Source organism: Porites lutea, chromosome 4 (assembly GCF_958299795.1).
Source record: "Porites lutea chromosome 4, jaPorLute2.1, whole genome shotgun sequence".
Lineage (NCBI taxonomy): Eukaryota > Metazoa > Cnidaria > Anthozoa > Scleractinia > Poritidae > Porites > Porites lutea.
The window spans coordinates 15625781-15643280 of record NC_133204.1 but is presented as its reverse complement, the minus strand read 5'-3'; the positions used below and the strand labels follow the sequence as shown (position 1 = coordinate 15643280).

The 17500-nt window shown below is 37.9% G+C and overlaps 2 protein-coding genes across 2 annotated transcripts in view; one reads left to right on the top strand and one right to left on the bottom strand.

Moving 5' to 3' along the window:
- The window catches only part of LOC140932657 (PACRG-like protein), a 5649-nt gene extending 1467 nt beyond the window's left edge, over nt 1-4182 (bottom strand). The window contains exons 1-6 of the mRNA XM_073382176.1: nt 3930-4182; nt 3650-3714; nt 2475-2565; nt 1746-1880; nt 968-1075; nt 536-616 (exon numbers count right to left, since the gene is read on the bottom strand). Of these exons, the coding sequence (XP_073238277.1) occupies nt 536-616; nt 968-1075; nt 1746-1880; nt 2475-2565; nt 3650-3714; nt 3930-4175 (726 nt within the window). The 5' untranslated portion in view covers nt 4176-4182. The remainder of the gene's footprint in view (nt 1-535; nt 617-967; nt 1076-1745; nt 1881-2474; nt 2566-3649; nt 3715-3929) is intronic.
- A 56-nt stretch (nt 4183-4238) lies between these two features.
- The window catches only part of LOC140934279 (uncharacterized), a 15867-nt gene continuing 2605 nt past the window's right edge, over nt 4239-17500 (top strand). Inside the window, exons 1-16 of the mRNA XM_073383934.1 lie at nt 4239-4423; nt 5684-5811; nt 6900-6944; nt 7208-7284; nt 7473-7547; nt 8521-8589; nt 8803-8880; nt 9220-9240; nt 9917-9955; nt 10385-10413; nt 11265-11317; nt 12257-12318; nt 13439-13495; nt 14227-14292; nt 15330-15386; nt 16066-16156. Coding sequence (XP_073240035.1) covers nt 4239-4423; nt 5684-5811; nt 6900-6944; nt 7208-7284; nt 7473-7547; nt 8521-8589; nt 8803-8880; nt 9220-9240; nt 9917-9955; nt 10385-10413; nt 11265-11317; nt 12257-12318; nt 13439-13495; nt 14227-14292; nt 15330-15386; nt 16066-16156 — 1132 coding nt within the window. The remainder of the gene's footprint in view (nt 4424-5683; nt 5812-6899; nt 6945-7207; nt 7285-7472; nt 7548-8520; nt 8590-8802; nt 8881-9219; nt 9241-9916; nt 9956-10384; nt 10414-11264; nt 11318-12256; nt 12319-13438; nt 13496-14226; nt 14293-15329; nt 15387-16065; nt 16157-17500) is intronic.

Sequence of the window (17500 nt, the reverse complement as noted above, 5' to 3'; positions counted from 1 at the left end):
GGCCTCAGTTTGATCTAAAAGTAAGGGGGGCCCGGACCCCTCCCCTGGATCTGCCACTGTATTGTTCAGGGTGGGTGGTCATTGCATCTAGCTGCAGGCGTGACAAAAATGGCAGAGCGTAACAACTAATTTGCTATGCTTGTACTTTTTAGTTTGTAATATTATTTATTTAATGTCTCAATGCTTGAGTAGATTGTGGGGGACTGCAACCCTCTAGATCCTGGAATGTTTGCTTTGTTTTCAAAAACAAAAAATTAACATCTGTCTTCTAAAACAATTTAATTTTTACATAAATAAATTAATATTTCTATGATCCTAATTTTTTCAGGGGGGGAGGAAAGGGGCAAGGGTGGACTACTGTTGATCCTCTGAGCTTTTTATTTCTCTAGAAGATAATAATGACACATCTAAACAAATTTTAAAATAGCTTCCAAGCTTAACCCACATCTTAGTAAAAGTATTTATGTTAAAAAGATTTAAAATTATTTCAAGTGTATACTCTGAAATACCGACTTGTAAAACTGTTATTATCTACCTTTCCAAGATTTTGTTCAAGTCTTTGTAAGGCAAGTAATATTCTTTCTTTCTGAGTTTTGTCCATAAAACGTTTTGACACCTGCAAATGTAACATAAATGCAGATAACAATTATTATTGCATAGTCAGGGAATACAGCTATGAGATAAGGTAGTCAACAGTTTATAGTGGACTGTCATCTCCGACCATTATGAGGTACAAAGTCAGGCCCACAGAGGTGGCATTAATAGTTTCCATTCAAACTAATCAACTTCTGATAGAACAAATCCATTATGGTACATTGTGACTAAAGAAAAGATTCATAATTACTACTGAAGAAGCTTACTTTTGGTGTATTTTTTTAATCAATACAAAATTAAAGTGCATTGCCCTTTTTTCCATTTTTTTACAACTGATTGACAAGGAGAGTGGTAGTCAGTGAGTAGAAGTTACCTGTGGTAAGAGAGCCTTCAGATGAGAGATGAGGGAAGAGCCTGTAACTGCACTGAGTTGAACCAGTGCTTCTAAAGAGCTGTAGAAAACTTGAGTGTCTGTTGAAGCCTAAAAAAAAAACTTGATAATAAACACAATAGCCTCCAATGCAAACATTCACAGATGGCAGTTAAAGATTCACTGCATCTTGCTCATTAAGCCAGTCATAAATACCAGTGTACATTATTCTGTTATAATATAACATTTATCTGTTTTTGGCGCAGTGGTAAGGGCACTTGCCTCCAATGCACCAATTTGGCCCACGTTCAAATCCTGGCATTGATGCAAATGCATGGCTGAGTTTGTTGCTGGTTCTCTCCTTTGCTCTGAGAGGTTTTTCTTTGGGTACTCCATTCTACCCATCTCCTCAAAACAGTTGTTTCCAAATTCCATTTCGAGCAGGAATCAGGTAGACAAAGAGCCACTACGTGGATGTGCTTCCTCTAACTCATTATTTAATTATTTATTTACATATTTTTGACATTGTTTACTACAATAACGAGTGAATATTACTTTCAATCGATGTGTGGTTAAATAAAACACTGGCCAAACCTGGTTTCAATATCAAACAGACACACTTTACTAAAGTCTCAAGATTGAAAAACAGGCTAACAAACAGTAGGACCTGTACATTTTGACTACATGTATCTGAAAAGAGGGTTTCAACTCTGTATGAATTCCTAAAAAATAAAATGGTAGTTAATTATGGGTGCTACTTAGTTTATTAAGTTAAACTTACCAGAGCAGCTCTGAGTGGAACAATAAGCTTAGATAATATCGGTAATGTCCGTGACCCGGCATCATCTACTTCAAGCATCTCTCTAAACCCTTCACGGGCAACAAATGTGTAAGGGTGTTTTGTTTCCCGAAGACCCTGAGAATAGTGAAAAATAATATCAGACTCTTGATCTGTTTCTCAGAGATAATCATGTGTTTTCTTCCAGGCTACATAACTGACATAATTTATGCTAACGTTTGATTTACTAACATAGTCAGCTACACTGTATGAAATTTACCAACCAAAACTTATCAGAGAGGTTAGAAATGAAGGTATGACAAAATTTTTTTAACTGACACTCCAACCCTTATCCTACATGTAACACCGCAAATCAAACCTAGTGAAATTATCAATCTTAGGGGTGGCGAATGGTACCTCGAAAAACGTGGGTCTCGGAAAATTTTAACAGGATCTCGAAATCTCGGAAGCGTTTTTGATAAGTCTCGAAGTCTCGTTTTTGCATGGTTTGTCTTTAACTTTTTTGAGTCTCGAAACTTTTTACCAAAGAGTCTCGGGCTCGGATTTCTAACTAGGGTCTCGGTGTCTCGGCGAGTCTCGGATTTTACCATTCGCCACCCCTAATATTATTGGTACAGTACTGTTAGGGGAAAAACTTACGTAAATGGAAAATTATAATGAATCCTTTGGTTTTTTTGGCTGTGTCAGCCCTTTCTCGCTTTACATACTCACCTCTGCTAATATAACTAACACAGGATCAAATGGCAAGTTATCAGGAGGTGTGTTCCAATGAAGTTTGTGTTTAACAGAGCCGTGAACTAAGCTAAACAAAGATGAAGAACTGTTATAAAATCCCTGAAACAATTCATCAATTACAGTCAAACTAAAGATATATGATCCCAGACTACACATCAACAGTGACCCCTTTATTAAGCCCAAAGACATTAATATTAAATATAGTAGAAATAAACTCGAGGCAAATAATGAAAAATGCAGTTCAAATTCGTCCAGTAAACCTGGTCACAAAACAGGCTGTGCTATGCCAACTACATGTAGGCCTTTGGGCAGGGTTGTCAAAAGTAGCTGGCTGCTGGCAAAAATCGCCACCTATTTGGTTAGTATCAACCGGCTACTCTGCTTGGTATTTCTTAAAAAGATGGCGTTTTTTTAAATAAAATATTGCTGGACTGGCCGCTTACTTTGACAGCTCAGCTGTCTACTTCAAAACTTTCTGACAACCCTGGGGCTTTCCCCCCAGATCTGATCATGGTGGCGACAGAAAGACACTTTATGCAAAACAGAAGTTTAACCAAGCCAAGGCAATAGAATTAAAGGAAAAAAAAGAAGGGTGCAGAGAAAACCATTTTTACAGCTTCCTACAAGCCGAAGCTAGCATTTACTAGCCCAGACATCATTTCAACTAGCCCCAGACACTTTTTGACCAGCAGAATTGATTTCATAGTTCTTCTATTATTCGAATTGCTCAAAAAACATCACTTGCCCATCAGGTAAGTTAACAACAGAAATATTCACTAGCCCGATAGCAAAATTACCTCCTTTGCACGCTGAAAAGTAAGGAAAATAAGAAAGATAAAAACACCAGATAGTAGTAAGCTTATGTGCCAAAAAAATGAATTACACTGAGGCAGCACCAATCTGCAAAATCACTTAGGCTCTGTGATTGTTTATAAACCAAACAATATAATATTGTGTGATAGCTCAACTTCAAGTGTTGAGCGCAATTACAATAGTTTTACTCCAGTAAACTAGTATTGGGTCTTCCTTCCTACAAGTTCCTTCGAAATGATAAATACGACCAGTAATTAATTAAATTAGCTCTCTTTAAATACAGAAATGACAGCCATGAAAATTTAAGAGGCCTTCAAAAATACTGCATTTAAACTTACCGACATGGTACTCCGCCATTTGTGTAACTTGCGGCAAATGAAGACTTTGGTGTCTTGTCATTAAACTGAAATTAGAACACAAATCGGGTAAGCCTTACAGGTCTAATGTTTTGTTTACTTTTTGAGCTGTCAGATTCAATTCAAGTCTACATGCAATGAGTAATCACATCTTTTGATCGCAAATTTGCCCGTATAAACCACCAAAACAAATTTTACACAATACGAATGAGATGATAAAAATCGTTCTGGTGTTAGCCAAAAAAGGTGACGGTTTACTTACTGGATCAACTGTTTTTGGATTCAAGATGTCTGACGGACGTTGCTTAGCTGCTGATTTACATCGGGATGCGGGAACCTTCGCTGCGGACACAAGTTGTTTTGAGGCACCAGCAGAGCTATTGAGACGTTTGTTGGTCGCACTGCCACTTGGAGTTGGTGTTTTACTACTTTGGACGACGGGAGAAGGAGTTTTCTTAACTCTGGAAACTACATCGCTACGGTCACCATGTAGCAATGCAGAAGCCATTTTTCTTTTGACAATTCTCCACCTTACCAGGGGTAGGGTAGAATTAAAAGTGTTTGCATAATTATGCAGCGCGAGCAAAGAACTGGGGAAAGTGAACAAAATGGCGGCGAATTTGGTGTCCGCCGCTTCTTCTCAAAAACCTTTGCGTATTTTGTTGATTTACACACCACAAGACAAAACACCATTGAAAGACTATTTCCAGCGAGGATGCTGAAATTTGATGGAGTATTTGCACCGCCTTCGCAGCGGTAAGTTATATGAGACAATTTTATTTGACTCTATGGACAGCTGTACGGAGCACTATGATTAAGTTAATAATAGAGTCACTTTCACCAAATGTCATGGATACAGTGTAATTTTTTCTACTATCCATGACGAAATCAAAAGAAGAGAAAGATGATTAGTTTAATTGAATGGATAAATATGGTTAAAAATTAGCTACAATTCATGAATTACCTTCAGCTGTGAAACGTGTTAACAAAGGCTTCAACAAAATCAGGATGGGACTGGATGATTTGGATCAACCCATGTAGCTCACTATTAAAATGACAAGACATTAGGGATAAGAACGGGTTGATCCAATCTGGTCCGATCCAGATTTTGTCTACAGCCTGTTAACAACTTCATGAAACATTAATTTTTATTCCATCCTTATAAAGAGGAACCAGGAGTGGAGTATTGTCATTTCCAGTGTACTTTACAATAGCCTAAGAAAACAGCCCACATTTGGCGCGCCACCACTGGTTTCCCTTAGAAGCAACTTGTGAGAGCATGAGATAGGTCATGAAATCGTGAGACTTGGCAAGTCTGAAACAAGTGGTGGCATCACGAAATCTTCTCAGGCCATATTTTAAAACTGGATCCTTTCACGAATATGCAGTTCTTGTGTATTGATCACCTTTTCAGCCATAGCTTATGTGCCATTATACCTTCCCTAGTTTCTAAAGCTGCTCTGAAAGAGGCGTTTCACAACAACAATGGTGAAGCAAACACCCACAGTGCCGAAATTAGCGCTTTGAATAATGTAAGCTTCTTTGTCTTTCTTCTCCCACTGCATTGTTTGTTCACCAGGGAGGTTATTCTGTGCCGTGTGACTGTTTTAATTTTGTGTTCTCTCACTTGGGTGGTTGTTGTTTGATGGAATCTACATGCACAATTCTGGTCAAAATGTTTGGGACACTTTGTATTTCAGGTGCAGAGGATGCAATTCAAATTCACCCCCCTCTCCCCCGTTGACAGTGTTGGGTGTTACAAGTCAAACGCCTTTTACATATCTTGCACACGTTGAGGACCTCAACTTTGTTCATAGGGGGAAAGTCTTTTCAAGGCCTTGTTTATGAGTGTGTATTACGGGTTAGCTGCAAATTCCATTAAAAAAAAAAACAAGTGAAAAATTGGTGTTGTCCCAGAACCATTTGGCCAGGATTGTAGATTCATCTTTTTATTTTTGGGATTAATTAAATAATTATTACCAGCTGTAGTTTACACCGTACCTTCTCTTCCTGCAGGAACAGTGACTTCTACAGAACAAGAGTTTTCCCTCCTAAAAAATTTGTTGCTGCTCAGCTTTCAGCGGGGATAAAGATATTGTACAAAAATCTTAAGAATCAAAAGAAAACCCATCATCAAGGACATGGTAAGAACCTCCAGAACCCAGGCATTTACAAAACTCAGACAGGAACATCATATTTACATACTTACTGAGGAGGACATTGGAGGATACCCCATACCGCAATTTAATGTGGAATTGGGGAAATACCGAATTACCGGTATCATGTTGAAATTGACAAAATACCGATACTGCATTTATGATCAGTCACGCTTGCTTAAAAATGTGTCCATCTTGCGAGTTTGTTTATCTCAAGCGTGTATATGTTACAGGTCAAATTTGATTTCAGTTTTATTTTGATTTAACTAAGGTTGATTCTCATTTTCCTTTGTTTCCTAGCTCTAATTTATGAATAATTAGGACTGGTTAAAAAAATTTAACTTGAAATCAAATCTGACTTGTAACTTATACACCAGCAATCAACCTCAGCCATTGCAAGAAAGTGTAAAAGGACCTCAAATTGATCAGTAGAAGCCTGGTTATCGGATTAGAGAGGATAGCGCGAATGAACGGTATCACAATACTGTGAAGGAACTCCTTTTACCGAATACCATTAGCAAAAGGATGAAAAACCACATACATGTACGGTTACTGCAGGGCTAGATGATACTGCAATACCACACATTAAAATCCAAATTACCGAAATACTGCTCGAAAAAATGCTCAATATACTGCAATATCATAAACCCCCATGTCCCCTAGCCTGAATTTCATCCGATTACTTCAAGTCGTTATTACTCCCTCAGTAATGTCGTTGTTGAGAGGAGAAAACGACTCGAAGCAATCGGCTGAATTTCAGGCTACATGTCCCCCTCCTTACAAGACAATAATACCCACAGTATTTCCTTTAACTAATTAAGTTGATCCAATTCAGGTTTTGTACCTGCCCCCAGTGCAGAACTTGTTCTTCCTGGGCAGGTATTGTTAAGTTTCAAAATTACTAACAATAAAGCATCAGCTCGTAGTAAGGCAGTAAATGACAAGATTTCATTGCAATTGCTTTAATGAATTCCTAATCTAGGTGGTCGCTTATGAGAGCTTTGTCTACAGGTGTGTAAATACTAATTCAAGGTTACCAAATTGGTTACAAGTTGTCTGTCTCTTTCTAATTCCAGGATCTCAGACGGATAAAGGTGGAAAATTTCAGCCACATTATCCAGGTGCTATATTAACTGTATCAGTCAAGGTGTCGCTAAGCTTTCTTACTAGAGGTGTAGACTGCGTGGCTCCTGGTCTGTTACAATAACCAGCCTAGCAAAATCTATCAGAGTTTTGAAGTGCTTCCAGTAAAATTGTAGTAATTATTTTCGTTAATTGTTTTATGTCTGTGAGCTTTAAACACACCCATAAAGATACATTTATCTTCCTTTACTCAGATTTAATTAGGTTTGACATTTTTCTGACTGTCTGCAATCTTTTTCAGTTCCCTTGCTTGCTGGCAGGTACAAATTTGTTCAAGTGATCGGACAAGGACAGTCTGCAGTTATTGTTTCCGCTGAGGTGAGAAGGCAACTGCAAAACCTGCTACAGTTACAGTATGTCTGGTAACTAAAACAACTGAGATGTAATAATAGATTACTTGTTAATTTAGCTGTTGCATTTTGCCCCCAGAATGTTCAGTCTTTTTCATTGTGATTAGAGATTATGATGGTTCTCATCATTAAAATGTTTGTTGTTCATTACAACAGGATACCTTTCACCCTGATAAGAAACCAGTTGCTGTTAAAGTGATGAATATAGATTATGCAAGGCTTGGTGCTCAGGTGCTGTATGTAAGCGTTAGCATGAACATTGTATATGTTGCACAGTACATTTTTGTTTTTCCTTTGTTTCAAATAAACATAACTAAAAACAAAGGAAAAACAACAGTGTGACGAAGAAGTGTGACGTCACATTACCATGGTAGCAAAACTTCTAAATCACAACCATAAGGAGCTAAAGCAATGACGACGGCAACGGCAACGGCAACGGCAATGACAACAGCAAAAAAGCAATGCATGTAGGTATATTTTCGCAAAAAAACTCTTTTGCATGTGCATCACGCGTTTTTGTACATTTTGTAGCCATCATTGCACTTAATTGATAAAACTTCCTAATTTCATGCTCCCACTTTATGAATTACGTAGGTGAACACAGCATAAAAATTTTGTTTTTCTTTTTCTAAACTTTCAAATCAGTAGATACAGTTCTTTTCAGATTCTAATTCAATACTGACAAAATTTTCAGATATATCAGTTACTCCACACACTGTTATCTGTTTTACGAAATTGTTGCAGCACCTAACCATGCGCTATTGTCAAATTAGCTTAAATGTAATAAAGAACTGAAAGATGTATTTTGGATTTGTTGGGGTTTAAATTTTTCCTTGGTTTAACATTTTTCAAACCAGTTTATTTTTTGTTTTGCTTTGTCTCTGATTATGGTAATTGATTTTAGACAAAGGAAAGTAAAAAATTAAACTGGTTTGAAAAATTTTAAACCAAGAAAAGATTTGAACCACAACAGATTTATGCTTGTAATATTAAGATCTTCTCTTTTCCAACATCCACTTTACATAATTATGTTTTCTTTACATGGTATTATTGTTGTTCCGATTGAAACTAACTGCATGGCTGATTTGTCAAACCAACTCATGAGTTACATGTACCAGCAAAGTGACAACAGTGACAGTGTGTAGAGACATTTTGGACAGATTTCTGTTACTATTGTTTTTTTTCTATTAATGTTACATTTTAGGAGGCAGAATTTCTTAAGCAACTGAACAAGGCAGATGGCCTCAAAGTTTCCAGAACAGTCCAGTTGTTTGTAAGTACATAACCTAAATTGAAGGGTAGCCTGAAAAAAAAGCCTAACTGACTTCATTTATAACCACCAGACTCTCTCCAGAGAGAGGAACAGTACAAACTTTCTGGGTTAGCCATCTACTTTCAGTAAAATTATTAGTATTGTTTTGTTCCATAAATAAGTCTGTCTTAATAAGTCATTCTTATTAATTATTATTATTCCTGGTATTTTCAGAACACATTCAACTTTGATGGTCATTACTGCTTGGTCTTTGAACTTTTACGACCAAGGCCACTGCATCAATATTTTCAGGTGAGATTTTTTTATTTAGACTACATAATTAGTAGTTATACAATGTATATAATATTTATCTTCAAATGTTTAACAACGTGAAAATGATCAGAAGGTGTTGATTCCCAGGCTACTCTTCATATGAACCCAGAAACTTGAAATCTTAGTGACACCCCTGTACTTTTATTTTTTATTTATTTTTTGGATAACCCGGTGTTTATCGACAATATTCAGTGCCTGTCCATGTTGTTTTCTTCAATTTTGAGCTGGTTGTCAAAAATTAATTCACATTTCCTGATCATGGATAGGAAAGCAGTCATGTATATTATGATCTCATTCAATATTGTTATTTATTTTTAGAGGTGTCAGTTTGAAAGTGAGGTGAGAACTGGAGAACTTTTAAAAGGTTTTACCTTTAGCATTTATAAAAGTACCAATTATACATTGTAGATATTGTATGTAAGGCTCTTTCTTATTTTGCTTTTATTACCCAGTCAAACTAGGCCAAACTTTTCCTTACAAATTCCATTATTTGATGCTAGGATTATTTGAAAATTGACTCCATTTATTAAGCAGTTGTTGACCACTATAATTTTTGCATTCCTCAATGCATAGATGAGCAGTGAATTCACACATAAGGTGGGAAAAAATTCCTGCCAGGTCATTTTTCATTATGTTGATCTATAAATTTCTTCATAAAGGAATTAATTCTCATCCTTTTGAAAGTCTAAAAAAATAATCTAACAAAATTACTGAGAAGTTGTTCTGAAGTTCAAAATTGGCTGCTCATTAAGCATGCAATAAAGTAGATATCTAAATTATTTTGATGTTAGTAGTGGCAACAGTTTTTTTTGTATCGAATCTATGGAGGTACACTTAACCGGATTTGACTGTAATTTTTTTGGAAGAACAGGACATGCCATTCGATAGGCCATCATTCCTTTTGTATACAATGTACATACACATTAATTTAATAGCAGACATCTTCTGTGGTAAGAGGTATGAAATCGTGACTTGACTTTATTAATGGTCCTTTGTTAATTCTTTTCTATGACAGGAAACAAAACTTAAAGTTATCAGGAAAATAGCTTTACAAGTGAGTCATGCACCATTGTACATGTATTTCTTGGAACAGAGAGTGAAGATGAGCTGCAAAACCTGTGACTATGAATTATTACTGTGAAGTGAAGTGCAAGAAGTAAAATGAGGGGTTACTTCATGGTTGATGAGTGTTCAGTATACCTCCTGAAAAAAAATGATAATAGTAGATACGGCAGACTTGTTTATGGTTGATAAAAAGTATCCCCTGGCTTTTACAGTTTTAGTTAATGTTATTTCAATGCCAAAATGATATGTAATTATTTTATATGAATTTAAAGACATCAAAATGAGCATTTTATATAACCTTCATTATGTTAACAAAAACTCTATGAAGTACATTTTTTGGCACACATCAATCTATGTATATATATATAGCAATCAGATTGTTTTGTTTTATGACACTATTTTAATTTGTCAATTTCAGCTTTTACAAGTTCTTGGATTCCTCAAGAGGTAAACTTATCCGATTCTGAGCTATTAATGTTAACTGAGTTACAATAAACACTGAAAAGTTGGCTGGTGAAGAGATGAGAACTTCTGCAGTTTATTAGGTTGTTAGTAAAGAGAAGACGGCCCTTTTGCTGAATTTATAATCAAAAACATTTACAATGGAAATTTTATTCACCTTAAACAGTATGGAGTTCCCTCATGGGGTCAAATGAGCCAAAAACCATCGGGAGTCTTTTTAATCCAATCCTATCCTAATCCCTGTTCAAATCACCAACACGTTCCAAAAGGCAAAATAATCTGCTACTTTGAGGTAACGGTGGCTTATTCCTCGCATGCCAGGATGAAAGGAAGATAACACTGAGGGCAGGTTAAGGCTGCCACTGGAGAGATATGTGCTACACTTACTGCCCTTTCTTTCTGATACCTTCATTTTTCCTGTGTGACTCTCCTCCTTTTAGTTTCAATGATTCATGTGGTATGTCAGCTGTAGCAAATTGACTCCTATGTTAGTCCTTGAAGCACTTCCTTGGGTAACCCTGGTTGCATTTACCCTCTTGGAGATTGTCCAAGAAAACTGCTTTTGGTAGGCACGTTCCTCTGTCCTTCTTCTATGTCCTGCATTGTGCAGTTGAGGTTGAAGCAAGATAGATTCAATGCTTGGTATTTTAGCCCTTTTAGCGTCATTTAAAAATTTAATTATGGCATTTAATTCCATGAATTGTCCACAAACAGTATTGATGAAAACGTTCCACAATCTGATCTGCCTGTGGTAGAGAACCAATGCCAGGCCTCTGTACCATACCAGAGCATTTGAGGGATGAGGACAGTGATCATTTTATCATTTTATTACACAGAGAGAATGTCATCCATGCTGACCTAAAACCAGAAAACATTCTTATTGAAGAAGGTTTGTAAATCACTAAGACTTACTTGAAATAGAGGTGTATTTACTTTTCCCTGTCAGAGCAAGGGCAGGTATGGCATGGGGCCAGGTAACCAGGTGACTCCATCTCTCCATAGCTTGAAGGCACATCCTGGGCACCTGTGACTGTCCCATTTATTACCCCTTTCATGGGTTATAGTTGTCAAAGGCATACACTCAGTTATGCCCTAAAAGAGACCCTGTGTCCTCTGAGGCTAGGTGTCTTCACCAAGCACTTCACCTGAGCATGTGTAGGAAACTGCTTAGGCATGACTGACATCTACAAGATGCATGCAGGTCCTTACCTCAACAGCTGAGTCTACATGGAAGATGGCACACCTACGCTTGCGTAAAGATATATTTTTAGTTGATTTACGTGATTTTCAATTGTTGGGAACCCATCACCTAGAGATTCCATCTTCTGCTAACAGCATAATAGACTTTCAGCACATTTTACAGACTTCTTTTCTTGCCAAAATATGCTGTGTTCATAAGTACATGAACTTCCCTCCCTAGTTTCTTTCAGACAAAGTGGAATGACTACTTGTTGGTAAAACTGGTTAAATTCCTTAGTTTGGCACTTCATTTTTAGTGCTATGTCTATTAGGAGATCTATTGATTCATTCCGAGCATAAAACACTCTCTTAATGTCTCCAAATACTTTGACTTTATTTTGTACATTTGTAGCTACATTGTACAAGTAACAGTCATTTTATCCACAAAAAGGTGTTGTTGGTGTTTCGTATTACACATTAAATTTTATTTACTTTCTGTCTACTGACAGTTTGGTCAAAAGACATCAGATTGGGGCTAATGTAGTAATAATCAGTGCTGTAAGACATTGATATTAATCCTCAAAGTGATGTCACTGGACTAAACTGACTGCACATAGAAACACTAGAAAACATTTGTGTTGATGTTTAGGTGAAGAAATCAAGATAAAAGTGATTGACTTTGGAAATGCAATACGATATGTTCATAGAGAGGTATGTTGGATCATAGTCACAACACCATGATTACACTGCATATTACATGATCCATCACTTCTGTTCTTTTCATCCCTAAAGGAGGTTAGTTTGTTCTCAAACCTCACTTGTAGATAATCCTTAAGTATTGTATTGTTTTCTTATTGGGAATCTCTTGAGTGCTTTTATTTTTCAAGCACAGTTGACTGTGGGCAACATGTCAAACATGGCACTGCTTCTTGTGGGCACCTTGATCATGGGCATGATGGGGACCATACCATGGTCATTGTGGGCATTGGTTACTGTAGGCACTGTGGTCATTATGGGCACTCTCATGTTCATGGGCACTGTCATGAATCGAAGGAAACCATGGTCACTGTGGCCACCATGTTCTTTGTGAGCATTGTGGTCATCGTGCACACCATGTTCATAGTGAGCAGCAGTCATCTGTGAGTATTGTCTTCATTGTGGGCACCTTGTTCATCGTGCATATTGTAGGCACTGTGGTCATCATTGAGGCTGTGCTAATTGTTGAAACTGTGATTATGGTCAGCTCTGAGTTTATCTTGAGTACCATGGTCATCATGGGCAGGTAGTCATTGTTGGCCCTGGGTCACCATGGACACTGGTCATTGTGGACACTGTTGTCATTGTAGGCACTATAGTCAGTTTGGGCAACACGGTTGTCATGGGCACTACAGTCACTGTGGGACCAATTCTTATTGACGGCACCTTAGTCCTCTTCGGCACTTTTTGTGATGGCCACCTTGCCTAGTCCCCGTACGGCGTTTTCCCAGTCCCTCTCGGTCAATTCACTTCGGTGACGTATCCGGAGGCGAAAGGGCGGGAAACGCCCTCACATTTTCGCTTGGACCACATGACCCGAAACGCTTTGGCCACGCGGAATAATGAGATCTAGGAACTAGGCAAATGGGCACCATAGTTATTGCGGTCACTGTTGTCATCGTGGACATTATGATAATTGTGGGCAGCATGTTGATCTTGCGCAATTTAATCATCTTTGACACTGTGGTCATTGTAGGCACCTTGGACCCACATTGACTATTATTACTGCATTATGTTAAAAATTAATGACTTGGCAGCATAGTCAACCGAGTATTTTGTCTTCTTTCCCTTACAGGTTTCCCTTTATTATGATGAGTTTGATCTACAGACAATAATTTACAGAGCACCAGAGGTGAACAATGGCTTTTAATGGCTCCTAATAATTAACTGATTACCCATAGTAATTTCTTTATCCCGATAAATTTGAAGGCGCTGCAGCGTTATTTCGATGATTATTTTTCAAAAAGAAGCATCGCTTTTTCAAGGGGGAAACATGTTTATTCACTGCTTAATATCTCTATGAAAAGCTGTTTATAGTTAAAAAGTACCATAATAGGTGAATACGACAACGAGATGTTGTAGGTAGTAACATCCAAAGTGAACTTTTAGTGTTGCTCTTTTAACAAATAAGCCACAGATGTAAATGAAATTTTGTTTAGGAGTCACCGACATTACTAATAATTATAATAATTTACATTTATATGGCGCAAACCTCTATATGAATATATTCGTTTGCGCTTTACAATATTGTTATATTAAATTTATTTCAAAGGTGACTAAAGCGTGAGAAACTATAAAAAACTACAATAAAAAGGATTAAAAACTATAAAAAAACCTACAATAAAAGCCAACAATTAAATCTATTTAAAAGCTAAATTAAAAAAAAGTGAGTTTTAACAGCAGTCTGAAAAGTGTCCAATGTCTTCATGTTGCGAATAGCCGAAGGTAATGCATTCCAGAGATAAGGTGCAGCTGACTGGAGAGAGATGTTAAGACAGTTTTTCTATAAAGATCCCGTTAGCCCACAAGAATCCCTTGCATTTCTAGTTTGTTTTAATCAAGGTCGTGTTGCATTCTCCACAGGTGATGTTTGGTGTCCCTTTTGGGCAGGAAATTGACATGTGGTCCGTTGGATGTATTTTAGCTGAGGTGAAAAAGTTTTTCATTAAATCCAAACTAGAATAATAGATTCAGGATACACAGTTTCTGCCTACTGGTACGGGCGGGGGAACATGTATCATCGTTCTACCTGGTACTCTAGTTGACGGGTATGGAACAGTAATGTAACCCTATCTGTACATAGAAGCGGTGTATCTTCAGACAACGGTTTCCCTACTTTCGAGTTCGCTACCTACATATTCGTCTCGCGGCCTATTGGCAGAGTCCAATACTTGCACCCTTGGGGGAGCAAGCTTTGAAGAATGAGAAATATATGAAAAGACCTTTTTTCTAGAGCGATTCAAGGAATATTTTCAGTGGTTTACAGAAAGTAATATGTAGCGAATTTGTTGCGAACTAGGACGTAGCGAAATCGACGAATAGCGAAACCGGTTGTTGCCATCTTCAGGCCCCAGTTGTTCAATCAGTGGATATTACTGTCCATGGGATAAGTATTAGGAAAACCCATTGCCCCATCCACTTGATAGAATGTATGGGGCAATGGGTAGCATTATCCTTCTTTTTAACAACGGGGGCCCAGTCTGTAATTTTATAGTCAAAGACAGAAAATTATGCGCTGTGACATGTTGGGATATTTGATGAAGTACTAGAAGCCTTGTTTTAAGAGAATTTTGTCTAAGTCGTGCACTTTAACTACAACCCTTTCCTGTATTGCTGCTTCAAGTTTTAAACTCTCCAATCGCTGTTTAAGGAGGCTAAACATATTTTTCAGGGCGATACCTTCCAAGTTTGAGCATTTAAACTACGTCGAATGATCAGTTCAGTGCAGAGAAAGCGGCTGCAAGTAACATAGGTAATGATGTAATTACACCTAGATGTCAACGTGACACTGGTCATAACAAATTTTCATCTATTTCTGATAATATTGTAATGATGGTTTTCTTATATCTTTGTTAATAGCGACGTAGTTAATGCTCAAACTTGGGAGGTATTGGCCCTAACAATCCATTCAGATTCTTCTCCAAGTTACCGCCGTACGTATCTAATAACTGTGTTCTCTTTTTTAGTTGCACATTGGCAAACCCCTATTTTTAGGACGAACCAAACCTGAAATACTGCAAGTGGTGAGTAACTGATCTACTGTGTCTGTAACATAAGAAAACAGCCTCCACTCATCGGACCCCGCCGCTCTCTGGTCACTGTATTGATCTAATGTAACTGTCTTTTACCTCGTTTGAGTTAGGAAGACAGAATAGCCCAATTTATAGTTTCTGGTGGAAGCGTGGTTGAAGTTGGCCTTAACTGATGGAATTCTTCTTTAAGGTGATGATACACGGGACGATGCGCAACGACGATTTTTAGCGCAACACAGCGTTGCAATGCTGGAACAGTGTTGTAACCATTCGAAACAATGTCGCAACAATATTGCAACACTGTGTTACGCGAAAAATCGTCGTTGCGAATCGTCTCGTGGAACATCACCTTTAAGCTGAAAAGGAACCATTGGTCGCTTAATGAAGGTCCTCTTGCCGCGAAGAAGAATGTGTCCGAATAACTGGAGGTTACTGAATAGAGGCTCGATTGTATTTTTCTCAACATTTTTATAATAAAAGCAGGAGGGTTTGTATCACAACAGTCAACCCAACCACACAATGCAAACTACCCCATTACCAGAGACCTCCTTTGCAACTCCCCCAATGAACGCTTTAAGTCCCTAGTTTATCTTTCGCCAGTCTTGAGAAACTGCGTATTTTCAAAGAATCTTTGCTTTGTAGTTATACCTTCGTATGACTTCTTACTCAGGTAACCTCCATCCTGGGTCACTTACCGAAGAGTCCTTTCCAGTCCGGCAAGTTTTTTCCAGACTTATCAGAATTTGTTGCTCAAACTCCAGGTAAGTTTCATATCAGACGTGAAAAAGGCAGCGTTACGAAATTTGGAGTAACCCAAAAATGTGTTCGCAGCAATGAAAACATAAAAAGTGTTTGGTTTTCTTCAGAAATACCCCATAATTGCCTTGCCTTTGACCACTAATAAAGACGCGGTAAAGGAAGGACACTTGAAAGGAAAGACTAACCGTTTTCCAGTGGCGGCGTTAGAGAGATTTATAATCAAGTTTACGGCAAACGTCAATTTCAAGGTGACAGTTGTTCAAAATAGGAAGTGAACAGATAAAAAAACTGTACAAACTAATTCTTATGGATGAAACTGGCGTAAAAATACTAACTTTTTTGTGAATGTAATGAACAGTCAACTGGTTAATTATAGGTAAAGGGAAACTTGGTCACGTGGTACAAATTGATGTTTGACGTAAACGTGATTTCAAATCTCTCCATTGTGACACGTGAAAATCGTTAAAAAAGATACCTGTCACTTTCTTCATTTTCCACGAAATCACTTAAAATCGACCTTCTTATTGTGGGAGTCTTTTGTGTATCAGCTCTCACTCCTGGAATGAATGATGTGTTGTAACGGGAATTAAACGAGTCCTGTTTGCGGTGTTTTTACCGGTCCCGGGCCTTGTGGAATTCCCGTAAAAAACCCGGCCCTTTAAAGCCAGGACGATACGCTCATGGTAACGCACAAAAATGGTTCGACCCAAACAGAGGCTTTAACTAAATAATGAAAAGGAGATCATTGCCAAATTTTTAGAGGACAAGGAAGTACTCAAGGTTTTATCCAAACTTTTAAGTTGATATGACTAAAAGTAGCGCCTACACATCTATTGGTGATCTTTTAAGCTATTTTCGCTTTCCTTGGTCTGGTAATGGCCTGCCCGCCTTCTTGGAGTACAAAATCAACGTTCATAGGGTCGTACATGGAGTACAAACTACACACTATTTTGAGTCTAACTGTGGCATCTAGTTATTCCTTGCGTAAATTAATTTTGGTATCATATAGTGTGGAAAGGCTTATTACCGGGATGTGATGCGTCACCTTAATTATGCGACTAAAGTTTCATGGACCAATCATGTTTGCATGGGGCTCAGTTCCACTGCAGTTTTTTCAGACTTGGTGAAGGGAATTGCCGTGCTGTTGTCCCTTTAGGGACTGTTTACATGGAGGTGGAGGACCCCAGGTAGGTGGGGTAACCCTCCTGTCCATATAATCTCTCATATGGTCACCCCACCTATCACGTAAACGTGATCACATTAAAATAAAAGATTATATGAGCAGGCGGGTTACCCCACCTAAGCTTGTCAACTCACCTACCTGGTGTCTCCCACCTCTCTGTAAA